Consider the following 22,384-nt stretch of genomic DNA (forward strand, 5'->3'; position numbering starts at 1 on the left):
ATCTGGAAACCGTAAAGACACAATGTTCATTTTTGTTAAAATCTAACACACTTCAGAGTATGTTATCAGGGCTGTCAATGTTTTTCAGAATAGAAGGGTACAAGTGAAAGAACAGGAGGGTACAGCCTTGTGCGGAGCGAAGCGGAGCAAGGCGTGCGCGCAAGCGCACGCGGGGGGAGGCCAGGAGGGGGGTGTCCCCCCTCCTGAAGCTGAAGCTTTTCTAATTATTCATCTTCAATTGGTGGCCTGTGGTGGCACTTTTGAGGGCAATTTACTGTCAAGTTTATTATAACTGAAGTATAAAAAGTAACTTGAAATTGAATCTTGTGAAATAAATTATGGAAGACAAACAGAAGTATTACAGAGTTTATATGTTTATTGATACACCAGGTTATTATTATTATTTGCCTACAAATTGTGTTGAATTACAACCTGCTTAATAAAGATCATAATCTGAACCATAATCAGAATCACTGGAGTACTCATCTAAGCCCAAGGCTTGTATCGGTACAGTACCAGCTGACAATACCTCAATATTGTGTGATTCTCAGGCTGATGAAACAGTAGCTTCAGCAGAAACCACATCTGCAAAAACTATTTCTTCAGATCACGGTCCCTCCACAAAAGTGTTCAGATGTAGCTTTAGAAACTACACCTGCAGAAACTATTTCTTAAGAAACAACATCTGCAGAAAGTAATTCAATAATTGTAATACGTTCCCATTCAAAAACAGCTAATCGTATTAGAATCTAAAAAAATATTGTCCCCACTGTAAAACTGATGTCATAACGTCACGACAAAAAATTCCGATCTGCGTCTGGTTGATACTGCTGTAATTTTATTTTGTCTGTTTCAAGACCTCTCCTCAGAGTTACCGGCTATGAATTTCCAGTGTGAAAATTTACAAATGTAATGGGGTAAATACGAGACCATTACCAGAGACAATTTGAGTAGACGCTACGTCATACAAACAATTACAATACTCAAGTTTACATCCACGGAAATTGCGTGCCTTCGTTGTCCGTCGGCCTCTCAGTTGACAAGATTGAGAGTATGTTGATTTATTACGTAGTAAATCCTTGCGCGTGAAAGTTAACGATCAAATATTTTCTCCTGATGACTATCATAGTATCTATTCTGATATCCCTCACAATAGTCAGAGTTTTGTCGAAACCCACGCCTGCCAAGTGGGTAGGCTCACTACATGCATGTTATATCCATATCCAAAACATGGTTTACCGCCGCGCCGCACGTACGTGCAAGATACCGCGAAAGTATATAGTCAAGCCTGGCTAAATTTTGTGATTGCCCTAAACATTAAAAAATGTTGGTCTTGGTAAATGATTTTGAAGGATCGGAATACCGATATTTGCTTTTGAGGAAAGATTTCGGATGTCGGAAAATATTTATCAAACTTCAATACTCGGGCCTTCGAAACAATCACAGTACACAGCATGTACTACCGTATGAATACATTTCATAGAACGGCGGCTTGGTGCAAACAAATTCAGTGGTAGTCAAAACTCACTAAAAATTATGTCAATCCCCACAAAGTTTGTTTTGCGTTGAGTAAACGATTCTTACTTATTGTTAAGAGTGTTCACGATCTGCAAACGGGAAAACAAATCAAAAATTCCAGTCGCTAAATACACGTAATGCTATGGCACTTTGCTCAGACGCGGCGTGAAATCTACATTGCATGCTATACCATTGATGGATTGAAACCCCGATCACTGAAATTCCTCAGGAAAATAAAATGATTTACAAATATTGACATTACTTTTATATCCAGAGCTAGTGTGAGCCTCTCGGGGGTCTTTTTTGGACCCATCCAACGAGGCTGTCGACTTTCGTAGCCATATCGATCGTGTACGTCCGAAAACCAATCAGAACACGTAAAGCTTTTTGACAGTACCGATTAAAACCAATCAGAAATCGGCTACCAACGAGCCTTAGGGGCTGCGCCTCTGTAGCACAGCGCAGCCAACGGTAGAATTGGACAGGAAAGATTTCATAACGTGTGTAAAGATCATTATTGCAGGCCTTGAATAGGGAAAACAGGCGGCGGCAAGACCTGTGTCAGACGGCGATTTGCCGCCGGTGACCGGCTATAATTGACAGCCCTGTGTTATGGTTTCAAACTTTTCGTCCGCTCAAAGGCCATATTACACGGATTCATAAATTTACCAAAAATCAAAAAATGACAAAAATCACTCAAGGAGGGGTTGACTAATCTCTCGGAGGGATTCTGCGATCTGCAGCTTGCTACCGACAGTGACACATTCACATAACAATGTGTGCACACAGTAGCTGGATAAACGCTACGCCTTGACGATTATTTATCCTGGACGTCATCACAGCTTTGACTAGAGCCGACTGCCTCGCCTTCATTCGGCATGGGAGCATTGTGTAGTTCGGATTCCGGTGTAACGGCAGGAAGTCGAGCTCATAAGTCTACCTTCAAAATGGCTGACAAAATCAGGTAATATTGCGAATATTAACTGTATTGCGAAATTTAACTATACAATGAAATCCTCGCTATTGAGATTCACGCTATAGCATATGCATATACAGCAAAAACGTTTCAGTAATTGCAAGTTCGCAAAGCAACCATTTTATCCGGGTGGCCACAGGGTTTAACATCCATGCTTTCATTCATCAAACGACGATAGCTGCGAATATTCAGTCATTCTCCTAAATGGATTTATATCATGGAACCTGCTTACATCATCAAAATAGAAACATTGTATTTGATCTACGTTGCCATATCATGCATACTGTATATAGGCCTACTGCATGACTAATGCATTCCAACATGTAAAACCAGATCGGTCACTGTCATCAGTTGACCGAGAAATCGAAGGATTTGACAGAATTGTCCATTGTTTTACCTATCTGATCAAACAAGAGATCAGTGAACCTGTCTTGCAACAAAAGCTATAAGATATGTGTAACGTCGGACGGGTTTGTGAACAAACAAGAATAGTTATGGCACTGAAAGCGACAGTTGATGTTTCCATTTGCCTTGCCATAACAAACATGGCGGGTGGTCACTATGGCTACCAAACTGAAACACAAGCGTTGAGAACAATACGTGATAGCAAAATCAATGCTAGTACAGTAATTGTTGCCGACTAGTTATGATATTAATGTTTCCCTGGAAAGTGAAAATCAACGTAATGTTCACTAGCTGATATTGCTGTTATTTGCTTGTGAGGAAAAACAGGGAAATAGTTCCAATTGCACAATTGTTGTTGCAATTTCAATTGCGTTTATAGTCTGTGGGCCAAACCCTGAAAAGGGCTCTAGAAATAGCATTTCGTTGCATAGGGTCTTTGAGATACTTGGTATGAGCTTCAAATATTTGTTTATAGTGTGTGTATAAAGGAAAAAGATACTTAACCCAATAGAATACGGTCACAAGGGAGATTTTTGACCAAAAAATATGCTTTTTCACATATTTTCTCTAAAACAAGGTAGATCCATGCAAGTGTGTTATCCTTCACATGTATTGATTTTTTTCTGAATGTTGTTTACTGGATATTAACAAAAAATTCTTGGAAATTTGAAATATTGACAAGAAATCAAAATTTTACCAATAACTTGAAATTTCAGTGTTTTTTCCCAATTTGTAGATATCAGCACAGGTGCATTGCCTTTATCTCGATCACCAATATTTTGTACTGCAATATCAAATCTACTCACTGGCAATGTAAATCTAGACGACACAATATAGAATATTGTACCAAAAACTATTTATTTATAGGTTTTTACCCCAAAATTAAGATATATGTGCCAATGTATTGTGTTCAATGTAACTGAAAGAGATATTTGAATTGTGTATTTAAAATTGTTGGCAAGTGATTTTCTTTTCAGAATTTTACACATAAACATGTAGTTTCGACCAAAAATTGATTTTCTTTCACAATTAAGATGGTCATGCCAATGCATTCTATGTGATGTTCATTGCTGGAGTTCCGTACCGGGTCTACAGAACTAAAAATCAGTTCTTTTCCTGTGCAAAAAACATGAAATGCTCATTACTTTTTCTTATGACAATTCATTTCCTTTTCACTTGTCAGATAATGACCTTAGAATTTAACCATGTAACCAGTTTACATTAATTGAGACAGTAAAATTAATATCAAATGTGGTTTTATTTTTCAAAGGCATCTATCAGTTCATTCATTGTCACTGTCAATGTCTGAAGCGCTGTCATCTCCTGGTTCACTTTCCTCATCGTTCTGTGAGTTTGAACATGAAACACATTGACATAACTCTGTGCATAGCAGGTCCACCTCTCTACAAGAACATCTTGACGAGCATCCAGACTTTTTGCATTTACAGCTTACAAAATTGATGACAGAATCTGGTGCAGGGGGAAGTGTCATCCACTGGATTGATACATCTGAGTCTTGCACTATCCATCCATGTCCATGTGGGCTTGGTGCATCCATTTTGGCCTGCAAACATCGCCTGTAAATTGCTGTTTGGTAGTTTGCACGCTGTGTATGCAATTTCAGACTATCTCTGTTAGGAGGGAGGGCACCATCATTTTGTGAACCAAGACGAAAGCAATTGTATCTTGCTTCATTTACATCACTGCACCTAATTTGGCCATACACATCACACACAAATGATTCTATTGTGTGAACAGTTCATCAGAAAGTATCCATGCTGCCCCAAGTTGTTGGAATGTACTTGTATAGTTATCATTGGCCAGCAACATATTTGCCATCTTCTTCTTGCCCTTGCCTTTGAAAGCACTTACACTGTCACAACCTGAGAATACATGAAGACCAACAAGAGCTTCTGCAGTTCTGTCTCCCAATATCTCTACTACCTTGTTGATGTGTATTATCTGACCATTTTTGCTGGTTTGATGTAATATCAGCTGGCCTTGTAATTGATGTGCACAGCTCACGGCTAACATGAAGACATCTGTATCAGGACTGCGAATGACAATGTTGTCTACCTCCCCAACACGTGATGCATGTTGAGCATGGAGTAGTAGTCTTGTGTCAGCCTCTTCATGGTCACACTGCAATTCTGGTATTTCAGTTACATCCATGACACCATTTGCTGAACGCAATCTGTAGCAAAGCTCACCCTTGGTAACATACATGGTGATACCCTGCAGGCACTCTGATTCATATTCTTTCCATGATTCAAACAGAAAGAATAGGAGAGATCCTTTATTCTTACCAGAGGCAAGGAACTTTTGTAATTGCCTTGGCATGTTCAGGGATGGACGTGTGATACGAATCTCATTGAAGGTACATGTACCAGTGGTGGCTCAACGTTTTCTTTCTGCATTCTTTATGGATGGTTCTCTGTACTGATCAATGACAAAGTCTATTCTTGTGGCGCCATACTTTGATGCGATTGCTCTCAACTGGTAAAATATGCTGGCTGCGAATTCTCCAAAAGTAGCTTGCACTTTACTTTGCATCTGTATTAAGGCCATGGCATCGACTAGAACAGCACTCTTTCCTTCGAGATTATGGTCCACAACTGCATCTGGAAAGGTGGATTGAAGATGATGAGCCAGGACAGCCTTGTTTGTCTTCGTCATTGTTTCATCAAAGTTGGCTAACATTGCTGGGACATGGCCAAGGGGATAAGTCATGACCTCACGAAGATCTAGGTGACGCACCAGTGCAATAACCAGCATCCTCCGAAGAAGATTACGGTTTTCTTTCAGTGATAGCGAACTCATGGTGACTTTGGACTTTGCTTTCTTGGCAAGATCAGCGAAGGTCTTACCCCTCAGGACAGACATTTTGTCAAACAAATCTTTTGATCCATGTGTTAAACGCTCCTTATTAAATTGTTGGTAAGCCTCTTCACCTTTGAAATATGCAGTGGTGAGGTCTGTTGTGATTTCTTCACCAGCCAATGTACCAGCTGTAAGATGAACAAGCAGGTCATCACTATCACCAATAAATGGTGACCCCATCGACAGCAATGTTGATATCACCTCTTGTACATCAGATTCATCTCTCTTCATCCTGGCTTGTGTCAGGTCTTTGTGATCTGACTGCTTGTCTGTCTTACCAGCTTGGGTGAAGCAACCTGATGCAATAGCTGAACGTGCTGGATGACTGAGAATCCATCGGTTGAGAGCACCTTTGTTTCGTGTGAAACCAACCAGTCCCCTTTTGTCTTTGACTCACGATTGAAAGTTTGTTCAATAATTTGATCACATGGAGTCATTGAAAATGGATGGTCATCCGATCGCTGCACGGCAAACTCACCTTCACAAAATTTCTCATATACGTTTGGGTGTGTTTGAGGCAAAGCTGACATTTCTTGTAGATACACCGGAAGATAGCGTGAATAGTTAACTCTACCATACGCAAAGTACCATGGTAACATCTTTCTTAGTGTGGATAGATGTAAATGCCAGTTACCCTCACGTGTTGCGCGAATGAAGAGGAGTAGAAGCTGTACCATTTCCAAATAGGAATTCCAGAAAGCATAATTGATGTTACTTTCACAGCACTTCTGTACATGGTCTGCGTATTCTGTTGTAATAGCTTAATATCTTCTGTCTCCACTCATCGATGAGCGAATTGGGGAAGCTTTCACGAAGTTGGATAAGGCTAGTGATCACTCTTAAATGTTACTCTTCAGTCACACTTTCAAGTAACTCATTGAAGTGGACACGGTGCATGGCCTCTGCAACCAGTTTATGGCAGCGAACACTTCTGTTGTAATGGTGGCCACTCATAACACCATTGGCAGAGCCTTGGGCTAAAATACCGGATTCTATCATTATATCTTCTAACCCAGCATCTCTGAAGCGCTTTCCTATTGTAGACAGAAATGACAGAGCTGTGTGAAACTCTCCAAGACGTAGAATTAGACGTTGTGTATACTCTTCATTCTGCCAGCGTATCTCTTGTGCTTTTGAGTAAATTGCTTGATCCATGGTGACAACAATACTTTGCAGGCTGAGCTTATTGGCGATGTCAACACTTCTGCTGAGTATTGTGTTTACGGTAGACTTGTCTGTTGGACTGGCATCAATCACCGGCAGGTAACCAATTTTGCTGACAGGTGGGGTGACACTGCCTGACAGTTTCTGATTAAATCCAGTTCATGAGGGTAAAAACGTTGCACTCCTCTCCCTCAACCTAAAAAGTAAGAAATAAAAGTAACACACTATGACTGGGATGTTAAAACATAAAAAATTATTTATTCATAGAACTTGACATGTTATCTGAAATACACAACATACAATGTATACTAACCTGCACTGTCTTGCATAACCAGAATGCCAAGTCTTTCTTCAATGGAATTTTTTGTTCTCTGCCCTGATTCTGGAAAATTTCATCCACATTAAAGCCTACAGGTAGATTGAAAAATTAAGCTTTACTCTAGGGCAGTGTAACATTATAGTGGCATAACAATATTGTCAAACTGCAACAATTCTTTCCAATATATATATAGTGCTGTTTATATAATGTTTGGGAAATGAAAATACAAATATCAGTGTATTTCAGTAATATTATGTTGTTTAACACAGGGGAGATTTAATATGTAAATAAAGGGGATATTAACAGGATATAGGAGTATGGATGGGCATGTGTAAAATGTCTTTGTATTAATTGATTAAAAACCTTTTTTAATTGTTTAATGAAAGAAAGGGGTTTTAAAAACACATTTGATGTATAATATTGTGCATGTAAAACTTTGAGATGTAAATGAGTTGTGCATTTATTTGTGCTACTTACAACGATAATGTTTGACCGTGCCTGCATCGAAGACAATTAGTGACTGTGATGAGCATATAGTTCATAATGTACAACCTGACAGTGCAGGGCCATGGCGTGGTCTGCCATGGTATTCAATAATATTGGTGGGTGGAACTTGAAGTGTCCTTTGCTTTGACTTGGTGACTGCTACTGATATCGAAGGGTTGCTGTCATTGTCATCTGTGTCATCTCCAAGATTTCTCTGAATTACAATTCCATTTGTATTGTGAGTTGTTCCTTTCCCTAAAACAGAAATTGTGTCAGAAGATGTTGTTTACACTAATGATCTACTTGGGAAAATAAAGACAACACCAACAGTAAAAGATTTTCAATTTCATAAATAAATGCAGAACTCATGTGATATGTGAGACCTGAGTAATCAGCTGTACTTACCACTGAGTGTCTCTTCACCAAAATCATTATTATCCCATACCAATAATGTAAAGACTTCTTGACAAAAACCTGGTGGCAAACCATCACCATGGAGTTGTTGGATAGCTAGTGCTGTGTCATGCTCTAATACTTTAGAGTGTGAAACACAGTGCCCTAAACCATTGAGCAATCCTATCAATGATGAAGATCCAGTCACATGACGAACTGCCATACCAAGTGACAAGTGTTTAGGGGTGAGTTTCCGTCCTTGAGAAGACAAGAACATCATGTCCTAACAAATTGATAACAATTTGTTCTCAACATCAGCTTGGACATCAACACGATCTTGTGAGTGAAAGTCCTGTGATAGGCCAGTACACCATGCCAGGAAATTAAAAAGTTTGGTGGGTACAATATCTCTACTTCTTTGGATTGTTAGATCTTCTGCCCGAGGAGGCCATGCTGCAACACCTTGAGCTTTCTCTAGAGTGGCATGAATATTCATGGCAGAGTGAATCATCTCAAGCATTTCATGCTGCTGACTGTTAGAGTGTGCTGCAAATGACTGTGACTCTGCTTCATCTTCTTCGCTTTCAGAATCTGTATGAGTAATGTTCAGGATCCGGCCTCCTGAATCTGATTCTTTGTGAGCCATTACCAGTTCACATTTTTGCATGTGAGGTCGAAGAAATTGATTTTATCACCAAATCGTTGTTTGAGTCTTTTTTTTAAATACATGTTTTGTATGACGATGCATCAATATCTTCAATGTCATTGATCATTTTAATGAAGATATTTTTCAACACGTTGATTGGAACAACTTCATCATTATCTATTAGTCTCCTCTGCACTACTTCATCACAAAATTTTTTGAAGGATGGTGCGTACATGATACCACTTTCTTCCTCTGTTTTCTTCTGGTATGAATAAGTGACACATCTGACATAACTTTGATAGCATGATTTGTGATACTTCACTTCAATACTGACCAAGTCTTGACCTCTCAACTGCAGTAGAAGTTTCTCGTCTTTCCTAAATTCGGCAGCTTAAGTAATGTACGTCCGTCGGTTTCACAGGCGACAAGTCTTTCATTTGACCTCTTTCTTGAAAAAGGGTCAACCCTTCGTTTCTCACCCTTGCATAATATACACATCGGTGGCAGTACGTGAATACTTCTCCGCTTGGCTGACGAAATGGAACTTGAACTAGGGTTGACCTTAAGTATCGCTTTACAGGAGACACTTGTTGTTCACTCTCATCATTCAGTTCCGTCGGTTCACTTGTGGCAAGCGTTTTACGTAGCTTACCTTTCTCTCTGCGTTTCTCTGCCTGTGCCAGCCGACGTTTACCAGTGAAACGCTGATAGCACCCAAGGTGAAAGCCGGACTGATCTCGTGCTTCAGGATCCAACTGGAGTGCAATTTCCCGCTCCAAGCCATCAGAGCTTTTCCAAATCTCAGTGCATTCGATTAATTTTGTCCAAGAGTGGTCAGTAAAAGCCTTGATTGGCTCGTCTTGTATGTCAGCGACGTGACACACACATTCCATGCTTGTGGAGGTGGCCATTTTGAAAGGATATGTATCGGACGACGTGATTGGCTCATTGATGCCTCCACCAATGAAAACGCTTGTTACCCACAAGCTTTAACGTCGATGATGACCTTGACACCTATTAGCATACATTATATATTTTTAACTTTTCCGCCAAATTTCACGCAATCGGACAAACTGATTTGGGTTAAGTATCGTTTTTCTATTTCTTTATGGTGGGAATTCATCATTTCAGTTGATTTGATTTAAACTTGAGTGTCCAGTGATCTTTTTGAAACGATAGCCCGGGTCGTCCCACAGACTATTACCCACGTTCCCTGCTTCTGGACTGTGGCTTGACAAAGACATACGTGCAACCACAGACAACAAAGATCTGGTCATTCTAGAATCCGAGGTTTTTACAATGTAACCACGATCGATATTCCAATGAAGAGCATGCTTAACTTTGTAGAAAATATGTCGGGAGACATGTGCTTAGACACCTGAACCGACCATCGCAGGGTTTCAGGTACTATGACGGAGTACATGCTTTACTGAGCACAATATTTTACACCGATAATTGTTTCTCTGTCAGTGGGGTTAGAGATGCCACGCTCTATTTGGTCACAGTCTGTGTGTTTTTCAGAAGTCAGGTTGAGGCCTATACAGCAGGTGTGAGTCTAAAGCCGTAAAGTTTCATTGTCTGATATAGTTACGTTTTGAAAGGGTAGTTTCATTGTCTGATAAAGTTGCGTTTTGAAAGGGTGTGTGTATGATTGTAGAGTGTAAGGCATGGTCTGTTGCGGTTATTTTTTGTCCTGCCGTTTTTCAGTATTTGAATTAAACTACAACTTGTGTTTTACACTCTTCAATATTTTATTCCCTTTCAAAATTCTCAAATGAAATGGATGCCAGTAGAAAATCATTTATAGGCAATCGGTTTACTCAGTAGCGGAGCTGCCTGCTGAATTTGGCGAATTCCCTACCAGTCTCCAGACGATAAAACACTCCCTTGTTTCGTCAAATGGTGGACATATAGCAAACTGTTCAGCTAAGTTGCTAGGTAATTACCTAATTTGGCGTACCGAATATATCCATCTGTACAGTACAGATCGCTGAGAGAAACAGTCAGTTCGGAAACACATGCATGAAACTCTATCCATCGTATGCTAGCTTCGGGCATGATCGTGGAGTGTCCTCGGATGACATCTGTTCCGATTCGTTATTTAGAGCTCACAAAATACGCACTGCAGTGTTGAGCGTATTGAGTTATATCTTCAGTCTCACAAGATTATCGTTTATACCGTGACTTTACAAGAAGGGTGACAACCCTCATTCCACCTGAACTTCAACCAAAAAAGTAACAGTGAAACTGAGCAGCTGTAATCAACCAATTATCAGGAATTTCTTGGCACAAACGAATCAAAACATGATAAAATGGGAGCGTCATGCCATCGCTGTTATGCCATTGACATATTAGACGATAGCCAAGAACCTATAAATAGACTGAATCAAGAAATTAGGTAAGATTCCATCTTCGCTTTAATCTGACTAGACTGTAGGGGAGCCAAATGTGACATATTCATACGTTGAACATTCAATTTTGTACTGGAGATACCACGGTGATTTTTAGGTCAGTAAAACACATAAACAGAAGAAAAATAGCCGTGCACTGTAGGCGTAACCTTCGAATGAATTGTGACGCAAGCGAACTGTAATCTCTTTCCGAATCAAAAGTATAATTTAAATAATGGCAAGAGTTCCAGTGCAGTATGTTTTCAATTACGTCACACTGATTTCTCCGACAGGGGACGGGGGTGGTGTCGGGGTTGGGTGGCAAAAGTGTTGTCAGTCACGTACAAGCCTCGAAACGGTTTGCGTGGCATGACTTGACTGTCTTTGCCACAGTCATCAATGTACGTATTGTACGTCAAGTGGGTTAAAAGCATTCTTTCCAGAGGCGATGTGGTTCACGGTTCAATGCACGCGACCCCGAACAAGAGCTTGTCTTGTATTGATTACTCTCCCGGCCTTTTAAGGCTTGTTACTCTCCAGGCAATAATCCCGATCTATTCATGTTTTTTTACTGTTGTTTGTGACTCGTAATTGGAGATCATGTTCTTTATTCAGACAAGTTTGGTTGTTGCCCTGGCTTCGTCATACACTGTTTGTCGACCACTGTTCAGTTGCGAATCCCCATACGTGTACAGTGCGTGTAAAGTAAAGTAAAGTAAAGTAAAGTAAGCGTTTATCGTAATCGTATCCCAGTTGGGATCTGATCATAAAATGCAATAAAGGTTTTACAAAATCAACCAATGCTTTATCTGTCCTTGAAAATATGCTTATATAAGGTCTTGTGTGCCTCTGAATGCGTTTTCACAAATGTTTAGTTCACTGAGAAAATCATGTCTAATGTCTGTGTAGCCTTTTGCAATGAAAAAAGAGATGTATCTCATCTTCTACTTGTTTGTTTGGGTGTTTACCCATAATCACTCTTGTGTGATCATCGCGTTAACGCGCACTTCAGTCCGATAATAAAATTGGAGGTATGCTATACTTTATATCAAGTTGATTTGTATGTCAGATTTTATCTCCTTGTGTGGGAATTTGCGCTGCATGTCGCAGATTCTTGCAAAATTTAAATATATAATTATTATTGTAAACGGGATTACATCACAGTAGAACGCAGTGCATCTCACCGAGATATTTGCCATCATTGACAAATGACATCTTGAAACTAGATAAACTCTTCAAAATTGCAGTCTTATGGAATCATCAGCACCGTCTCTGAATGTTCGTTTGTTTATCATCAACTCCCGCTAGGCCATCCAAGTAGTATCTCTACAATGTTTTCACCAGTTCGTAGTGAAAGGTTTCTTCTATTTTTTCAAGAAAGATATGATTTCGGGTTTGAAATGCCTTCATCCTAAGGGAAATTTTTCTCTTCACTTCAGGAAAGGTAACGATCAGGCTAGTATAGCTAGCATGGTACCAGACGTCATGGACCCGAAGCTGATACACAAGACGGTGCGGATTTTCCTCAGCTCAACATTTACCGACACCACACTGGATCGCAATATGCTGATGCAGCATGTATTTGAGCCAATACGAAACATGTGTCGGGAACACGGAATTGCATTTGAGGTGGTCGATTTAAGATGGGGTATGTAGATTTAATTAAAAGTACTGTAACAATCACAACCCCTCTGTCTGCTACTCTTAACCATTTTAATGTCATATCTTTGGGCCATATTGAAAACAAAAATGCATTTAGTTGCGCCCTCTATAAGAGTGTTAGGTTGGTTTCATTCTTACAAACTATAGAAAGGGGCACGCACGAAAATCACAAAGCAAACTTGTCTGTCACTGCAAACTTTGTTTAAGTTATCATCCGCCTCGAAAGCGAAAGACATAAACTTTCGCTCAAACTTTTCTTCGTTATTTCAACCATTCTCTTCAAAATCAAGGATAACTGTACTGTACACTGTATAAATTTTGGTACTGGAGAAACAAATTAACCAACATTGGGCGGCCAATATGAGAAATTTAAAATGGCCGCCGTTTCTGTACAAGTATAAGACTTATATATGGAGGAAATAAAATATTCGATTTTCAAAAACTAAGATGATGAAAAGTTTTCTTGCACCGAGAGCTTTAAAATGAACCCTCAAATGTTGTACATTAGAAAATTTTAAGATTTGTAAATGTTTGACAGTCTGAATATCTGTCCCTTAATATATAGCACCTACCACAAGCATATAATATGACATGGACATCCAGCTTTATCATTACCAGTAAATGCCCAGTTCATCCATTGCCCAATTTTATGATCTTTCATATTAGGTATACGACAAGAATCTACATCCGATCATCGTACTTTGAATATCTGCTTGGAAGAAGTGAGACGTTGCCAGGACGCCTCCCTTGGGATGGCTTTCATTGCAATCCTCGGAGATAAGTATGGATGGAGACCGTTGCCTCCAATGATCCCGCACCAGGAATTCGAGACTCTCCTCAGCAATCTTGACGACGCGGAGAGTGAGTTGGTAAGAAACTGGTACCGTCGAGATGAAAATGCCTTAGAACCCTGCTATGTGCTGCAGCCCATCACTCAACAGTTCGATATCAACGCAGTTACCAAGGAAGCGAGTGACAAAGCATGGAATGAATGGTCGACCGTGGAACAGACAGTGTCAAGAGCTCTCAACGAAGCCATTGAGAAGGTAGAACTCCATGAGAAAGAGAAGAAAAAATATGTGACGTCAATCACAGAACGGGAAGTTGAAATTGGCATCATCGATGACCCCATGGCAGCAGAGCGTACTCTGGTTATCGACAGAAGAATCCAAGATATCGATAAAGAATCTGCAACTGCGAGGTTATATATTAATTTTAAGGTAGTTATCAAGAAGTTATGTAAATACGTCATTCGAAGATAAAATAATACGTCAAAGAACTTGATTAAGTATCAGATGATAATTAACTGATGAATTATGAAATATCATTGCATATTTAAATTTGTCCGCGATATAAAGCAATTGACTACCGCCACTGTAATCAAATTACCTTGTATAAAAATGAATGAGCTATTAAAGTTACTTTATTAATCAACGGATACATTCATTACCAGGGCCAAGAGGCAGACGAAGAAAGCATTCAACTCATGCAGAAACTAAAAGAAGAGGAAATAGCGAAGAAACTTGGAACTGATCGATTCTTTCTGTTCAATGACTTGAAATGGAACCAAGCAGGATTGACCATGGAATCTCATGGTGATTACATCAAAGGTAATGAAATGTTTTGAACATAAACATTAGTAAAATAGTCAGTCTCATGATTTTTTTCGTGGCCTTTCGCTTTCAGCGAACCTTGCATACGCAAACTGTATGCTTTATCCATAGGCTGAAGATAATTCATGCAACAAACCATGAGAATTCAGTTTTCAAAGGCATTTTTGGGATTTGTGGGTTTGTCTGATAAAACCTTCGATCCAGTATTTCCTATTCATCTTAGAGTAGCTAACCTAGCAAAGAGAAGGTGCACATACTGTCAGCTTTTAAATGATGCAACGTTCAATCATTTAATAGACTACCTGGCCCAAATGACCGGCTGCACAGTCCTAGTAGAAACTCGTTTTAACAGGTTACAGCGAACCGAGCAACAACAGAATTACACGTGTAGGTAAAACATGACATTTTGCTTTCTTAAAGAAATGTGCGAAAATGTGAAGTCCGTTCTGGTAAACAACCTGAAGGGAATCTTCCAACGACTAGGTCCTCTTGACATGTTAGAAGAAGAAGTTGCTCGCCATGCTCTCTTTTGCCGAGAGCACACCATCAATTTCACCGGCAGGGGTAACATCCTATTGGCGATTCACAAGTACATCGATGGTGAAGATCCCATGATGCCCTTGGTCATCCATGGGGAATCGGGCGTCGGCAAGACTTCCCTTGTTGCCAAGGTTGTGTGTGATGTCCAAAACCGTTACCTTGGCTCAGACCTTGCGGCAATTTATCGCTTCTGCGGTACAACGGCAGACTCATCTACCGGCCGTGGTTTACTTCTCTCGCTGTGTCGACAAATCGGTCGTATTTACGGTGTTGACGAGGACACCATACCTGAGACCTACTCTGGACTGGTAGAAGAGTTCCTTAAGATATTAAGCAATGCGAGCAGAGATTTGCCGCTTTTCATTCTTATCGATTCTCTGGACCAATTGTCAGATGAGAATGGAGCCCGAAAATTCCTGGAATTTATACCCAGACGTATTCCGCGCTACGTACGGTTTATCGTAACTACCTTGCCAAAAGCTGGCGGATGCCTTGAGAGACTGAAAACATTTGGACTTCCAAGGTCTCATTTTATAGAGGTAAGTTCAATGGTAATTGTTTTAAGTTATCCACATTTCCTTTATTGATTTTGATAAACAGGGCAGTCAAACGAAACGTTATGTCTTAAATGTGGAAGGATTTCTTCAGTTGTGTTACGTAGAGTAAGCTTACTCATAAGATATTAGAGTTAAGTGCATTACGAAATCGCAGTTCATAAAATGGCATAGACGTCCATCGATTCTCTTGCAACACTTTAGCTCTTTGTGCATGACAGTAATAGAGATGTGTCGGAAATTTTTTTATCGATGCTTTGAAACAACATTCCATTATCGTTTTAGATCAAGAGACTGGAATCTTCTGATGGCCCGGCTATTTTAGATGCCCGGTTGAAATCGGTTGGTCGCACTTTGACAAGTGAACAACGTGACATTGTGTTATCAGCTTTCAACGCCTGTCCGTTACCTTTGTATCTGGAACTAGCATTTCAAAGATGCCGAGAATGGCCATCCTACAAGTAAGTCTGGTTCAGATCACGTCACGTGACTGTTTCATTAACAGTATTTAATATAATGGTATTGTCTCCCATTTGCTTTATGTACCGTATCGTGGGGGGGGGGGCAGTGTTAGCTTGTGTGCCTCTATCTATCTATCTATCTATCTATCTATCTATCTGTCTATCTATCTATCTATCCATCTAATTTGTGCACGTGCGTGTATGCGTGCATGTATGCAGGTAAGTAGGTATTGCTGTCCACTTACAAAATTTCAGAACTACTTCACTGGTTGTTTAAGATGCTTGTGTCCAGCTTGCATGTGTAAGATTTGACAGATAGCAATTGCTCCCGATTTTTCAACTTTTCATATATGCTCAAACGGCGATCAGATTTGCACACGAAATCACCATCACTAGTTTTATTAGCCCTCGCGGACGAAGTCCGGCGGGGACTTATAGATTGGGTCCCGTCCGTGTGTCCGTCCGTCCGTCCGTCCGTCCGTCCGTCCGTCCGTCATCAACAGTTTCTCAGACACTGCTGAACCAATTTTGTTCAAACTTGGCACAAAGGCATAGCACTATGACCTACAGATGCACATCGATTTATTTTGCGATACGATCCAATATGGCCGCCAGACGGCCATTTTATTACAAATTTTTCATGTACGGAGCCATAACTCAGACAAGTTTCAACCGATTTTATTCAAAGTTGGTACAAGGACATTGACCAATGTCATAGATATGCACGTCAATTTGTTTTGTGATATGATCCAATATGGCCGCCAGGCGGCCATTTTGTTTTGATTTTTTCATGTACAGAGCCATAACTCAGGCATGTTTCAACCGATTTTATTCAAAGTTGGTATGAGGACAATGACCAATGTCATACATATGCACATTGATTTGTTTTGTGATACGATCCAATATGGCCGCCAGGCGGCCATTTTGTTGTTTTTTTTCATATACAGAGCCATAACTCAGGCATATCTCAACCGATTTTATTCAAAGTTAGTACAAGGACATTGACCTATGTCATATATATGCATGTCGATTTGTTTTGTGATACGATCCAATATGGCCTCCAGGCAGCCATTTTATTACGATTTTTTTCATGTACAGCGCCATAACTCAGACATGTTTCAACCGATTTTATTCAAAGTTGGTACAAGGACATTGACCAATATCATAGATATGCACGTCAATTTGTTTTGTGATATGATCCAATATGGCTGCTGTGCAGCCATTTTGTTATGATTTTTTCGTGTACAGAGCCATAATTCAGGCATATCTCAACTGATTTTATTCAAAGTTGGTACAAGGACATTGACCTATGTCATACATATACACATTGATTTGTTTTGTGATACTATCCAATATGGCCGCCTTGTGGCCGTTTTTCTTATGATTTTCAATGTCCTGAACCATAACTCAGACATGTATCAAGCAAATTTATTAAAAGTTGGTACAAGGACATGGTAGTATACATATGTACTTCGATATAAATATGTACTTTGATTTGTTTCTCGATATGGTCCGATATGGCCACATGGTACGTGGCAATTTTGTTATGTTTTTTCATGTCAAGAGCCATAACTCTGGCAAGTCTCAACTGCATTAAACTTTATGAAATATGGCACCGGTGATAATCTATTAGTGTTAGGATAGTATGAAAAAATGTTTGGCAACATCCTGTCAACTAATTCCCAGTTGACTCATTTAATGACCTTTAGGATAGTGGCCTACATTGGTTTTATGTTTTTCATCACCATGGAACTCATTCTTGGCCATTGAGTGCCATCTGTATCAAAGTATTTTTATCACAGGACCTGTAATCAAAGTACCCATTAGCAAGCGGGGACTGTGTCATCAACGATGACTTGTTATAATTCAGTTAAAACATCTTCTAAAACCATGCGGACAATCGCTTTCAATCTTTACAGATTATTCCTACCCACACAACAATCCTAATTCTACTTTCACAGTGACCTCTACTTTTTACTGTCTTTCTAGGGATTTGGAAGAATGCAAACTTGAGGCTGACATTCCTGGTTTGATAAATGCTTTCTATGAATCATTAGAGCACTACCACGGGAAGCTACTTGTGCAACGTGTATTGGGTTTGCTGGCTGTATCCAGTGAAGGCATCAATCCAGATGAATTTCTCGACATTCTTAGTTGTGATGATGAGCTGTTAGATGACGTGTTGGAATGGCATACGCCACCACAGAGGAGGCTGCCCCCACTGTTGCTAGCTCGACTGCGCCATGATCTTGGGAATTTTTTGGTTCAAAGAGGAGCACAGGGCGTCATATTAGTCTCCCTTTATCATAGGCAGTTCTGGGAGGTTGCACAAGACCGTTATCTCAGTAGCGAAAGATGGAAGGCCACGTTTCTCACACTTGGGAAATACTTTTCTTTACAGTTTGGCAAAGATCGCGCAATTTCAGCACAGCCTCTAGCATATGGTTTGAAGGCCCTGAACATGCGTAAATAAGTCAGCTGGCCTCTTCGTTTTTCAATACCAGACTGAGAGAGTACAAACAACTTCGTGACATCCTATGTGATCTGAGTTCGTGCAAGCAAAGTGCATGGCAGGTATGGCGTACGACCTACTGTCTGAATGTAGCAAGGGCGTTGCCAAAGTGCATGCAGCAAAACATCAAGATGAAGTGGTCGATGACGGTGTTATTCAGACTTGGAAGATATGCTAGGGTTCCTTCGTCGGGAAACACACATCATCAGCAAGGAGCCATTGCTTACATATCAGCAGATGCAGAATGCACCAGTTGGTACAGCAACTGAGAGGGCAGCAAATAGATGGAGAGAGCAAGTTAGGGGTGCTACTCTGGAAGACCATATCCCAGTCCCTCCTGCATGGATTGAATTCATCAACAAACCATCAGAAACTGAAACCTACAAACAAAAACTAAGTGGACATCAGAAAACAGTCCTCTCCGTTACATTCTCCAATGATGGCGATGTCATATATTCAGCTTCTGCTGATTGCACAGTCAGAGCCTGGGACAGACACACTGGGGATTTGAAAGGTCAACTTGAAGGTCATAATGGTGCAGTCACTTGTGTTCGATATTCACCTTCATCAAGCAATCAGTGTATTGCCACAGCCTCAGGCGATAAGAGCATCCATATATGGAGTCCTAGAACATACCAACTTGAACGAGTAATCGAAAATGCGCATGAGCAGTGGATTAACTGCATTGCATTTTCTCCAAAGGGTGATAAATTGGTCTCTTCTTCCCTGGATAAGCAGATCAAGATATGGGAGGTTGAATCGGGAAAAGAGGTTGCTACCCTAAGCGGTCATGAGGGTCACACAGTTTTCTGTGATTGGTCACCAGTCGACGAAAATCAAATTGCCACATGTGGTGACAACTTAGAACTGTTCATATGGGACGTTAACGAGAAATCTGTCCAATGCAAACTCACTGGACACGAAATTAAGGATAACGTCAACTTCCCTGCCTCTGATCGTCTTGAGGGTCATAAAGTAATCGATTATAAGTCGGCTATTTGGTGTGTCAGATTCTCCCACAATGGCAAGATGTTGGCATCAGCAGCGGTCGATTCAAATGCAGTTGTCTACCAAAGCAATACTGGTGACATTATTGCCACTTTCGGTCTTCCAAATGACGCCTCTGCAGTCGCCTTCTCACCCGATGATAAAATACTTGTCGCAAGTTCTTCAAGTCACATGTCTGTCCACCTGTACCATATCGAGAAGAAGGAAACCCTAGCATTACTTGGTGGTCACTCTGGCTGGGTAATGGATGTTGCTTTTTCACCAGATTCCAAATTGATTGCTTCAGTATCAGATGATAAGTCTGTTAGAGTGTGGGATGCTATGGCAGCTGAGAAACTAAGTACGATGCGGTTTCACTCCGAAAGATGTTGGAGTGTGTCATACTCACCCGATGGAAAATGGTTGGCATCTGCATCAGATGACTTCAAGGTATGGCCAGACAAAGATATTATACCAAATGCACTGAGCATTGCTTGCCAACCTATTGCTCTATATGTGTATGATGATGATGCGTACTGCTTTGAGTAGGAGGAAGCAGACCTAGTATGGTTGATGTAAGTTTGTTGAAATGATAATATTGTGATCGAGAACAGAAAATTCAATAATTAATTTATTGAGTATAACATGAAGTATTTTCCCATTCATCTCAGGTATGCATTTGGAACACGGAAACATTCAAACCAGCGATCATCTACGAGGGCCACGACAAGAAACGTACCTTTTTGTGTGGAGTCCGTGCATGCACCATTTCAGGCAATGGTGAATTGGTCGCGAGTGGAGGTGACGATCTTACAATCCGGGTCTGGACCAGAGACGAAGGAGAAACCAAGAGCGTAATTCGATGTGATCCGTTCTTACCATGGTGTCTACGGTTCTCAAAAGATGACAAGAGAATCATTGCAGTCGGAGAGTTCTCACAGTCCGTACAAGTATGGGACTGGGAAAACCAAAGTAAATTAATGGAGTTGGGTGGCTTTGATAGATTCTGTCAGTACACCGAGGTTTCTCCCGATGGAGAGAAAATACTCGGGTCTTCTATTGACGACACTGCTCGTATATACAATGCTGTTGATGGAACCCTACTCCATACTATTGAACAACCAGACTGGATCACTTGTGCCTCCTTCTCTCACGATGGCAAACTCTTGGTAACTTGCTCTAGAGACTTGTTGGTTCGAATCTGGGACACTGAAACCAACAAAGTCACTTGTGAGTTACCAGGCCATGAGTCAGAGGTACGGATAGTCTGTTTCTCCCCGATGACAGATATGTAGCATCAGCTGCTCTAGACCAAAGTGTACGAATCTGGGATATTGAGAAGCAAGAGCAGGTACACGTGTTCCACACAGTGTCCGGAGTCTGGGCACTGGCATGGAACCCAAAACATGCTAACCTACTTGCTGCTGGTGACGCTGTGGGATATGTGTACTTCTTGCGGATCAATAAAACCCAGTAGGTGAATTCAGATTGGCCAATAATCTGACAGCATTGAAATATCTTGTAATTTGGTAAATAGTACCATCTAAGATATAAGTACATGTGTATTGTCATTTATTAGACAAATGTTTAGGTATATTCATCAAATACTATACCATGTAGACTAACGAATGTGTTTGTGCTTTAAAGATATTTGCAAATTGATAAAAGCGAACGCATAAGACAACGTTCCGATCTTAAGATATTTTCCTTGAAGATTTTATATGGATTTTCGTTTTACTTATCCTCGACAACAAAACCATCTCAGTTTTTTTAAATTTAAGATGCTTTACATCGATACGTTATACTTTATATGAATGTGACTTTATGTGCAAATGAAAGTAGCCGTTGACATTGTGTATATTTTGTGTTCATCTGACGTTTTCAGAGAACATTCGTAGAGAGTAATAATTTCCAAATCAAATTGCAGCTTTTAAATCGATTGTATAACTCGCACAGGTGCTCCCTGGCAATAATCTTAGTTTGAATGCTTAAAACTATGAATTATAAATGGTATAATACAAATGATCCTCTCATTCTGTATGACTTCAAATTATGAATAATTTACAAGGAATGGTTGGAAAATACTGATGATGAGACGAAGCTGTATATTTTGTAACTGGTAGATTAGCTTGTTCCTTTGTTCATCAATTTACTGTTTTATTCGTAAATGTTAGTGAATTAGCGGCAACATATCAAAGACAGAAACAACATGTAGCCTTGAAACCGATTGATTGTGTGGGTATGCTAATGTTTCATCAACAAGTAGCAGATTCACTGTAAACTTTGTGTGCGGAGAGATTTAACAAGGCTGGCTACGAGATGAATTGGCTGTGCAGAATGTTGATGCAGAACTGTAAGTTTAGGAGTCACGCTGATAAAATTTTGTTGAATGTGAATAAAGATTATGACCATTTCTTCAAATTGTCTTGTATATAATAAGCAAGAGCGAATCCGTTTATTTTGATCATCTAATGAATCAACTACACATTGAAACTACTGTTACGAATAATCTGAAACTGGTCTGTTTAAGCACAATTGATGACGGATCTCTCGCTATAAATCATAAGACGTCTTTGACGTTAAAGTATAGCAATGATTCGAGTCAGCAACTACAAGTTACATTGATTATAACTAAATAATGCTACTGCTGTGAGTATTACATTTTTATTTGCCAAGAGGCGACCTTTGTCAAACATTGCAACATTACATGTAGAAGAGTATCATAATGTGAGATTATGTTTTGACCTAGCCGATATAGGTCAAGGAAGAAGTCCCCAAAGAGCAGAGGGAAGTGTTTCAGCTGTACAATCACCATTAACCAGACTATCCTATCGCATCTCACGCACACTGACTACTTGGTTTAACTTTTTGGAGAATT

General features: G+C 40.1%; 2 protein-coding genes and 1 long non-coding RNA gene across 4 annotated transcripts; 2 read left to right on the forward strand and 1 right to left on the reverse strand.

Annotated features, from left to right (window-relative positions):
* The first annotated feature begins 1,831 nt into the window (after positions 1-1,831).
* Positions 1,832-18,481, forward strand: LOC139128433 (NACHT domain- and WD repeat-containing protein 1-like). Of its 2 annotated transcripts, none has more exons than XM_070694202.1 (7): positions 1,832-2,482; positions 12,617-12,825; positions 13,506-14,059; positions 14,293-14,449; positions 14,873-15,531; positions 15,832-16,007; positions 17,997-18,481. In XM_070694202.1, exons 1-7 carry the CDS (start codon positions 2,397-2,399, stop codon positions 18,478-18,480), a joined length of 2,325 nt encoding a protein of 774 aa, XP_070550303.1. In that variant the 5' UTR covers positions 1,832-2,396; the 3' UTR covers position 18,481. The 2 variants fall into 2 exon arrangements, with proteins under 2 accessions (XP_070550303.1, XP_070550304.1); XM_070694203.1 differs by lacking the exon at positions 1,832-2,482 and adding an exon at positions 11,781-11,892.
* LOC139128426 (uncharacterized) lies at positions 7,120-8,805 on the reverse strand. The gene is made up of 4 exons (XR_011551297.1): positions 8,154-8,805; positions 7,740-8,003; positions 7,257-7,351; positions 7,120-7,139 (listed from the first exon to the last, which is right to left on the reverse strand). It is a non-coding gene; the product is annotated as an uncharacterized lncRNA (long non-coding RNA).
* Positions 18,482-18,690: 209 nt separating the features above from the next.
* LOC139128435 (uncharacterized WD repeat-containing protein alr2800-like) lies at positions 18,691-22,074 on the forward strand. The gene is given in 3 exon segments (XM_070694204.1): positions 18,691-19,956; positions 20,178-20,778; positions 20,781-22,074. Coding segments are annotated over 3 exon segments (2,070 nt in total). The 3' UTR covers positions 20,984-22,074.
* The last annotated feature ends 310 nt before the right edge of the window (positions 22,075-22,384 follow it).

This window comes from Ptychodera flava, unplaced genomic scaffold, assembly GCF_041260155.1.
Source record: "Ptychodera flava strain L36383 unplaced genomic scaffold, AS_Pfla_20210202 Scaffold_53__1_contigs__length_892398_pilon, whole genome shotgun sequence".
NCBI classification, from domain to species: domain Eukaryota; kingdom Metazoa; phylum Hemichordata; class Enteropneusta; family Ptychoderidae; genus Ptychodera; species Ptychodera flava.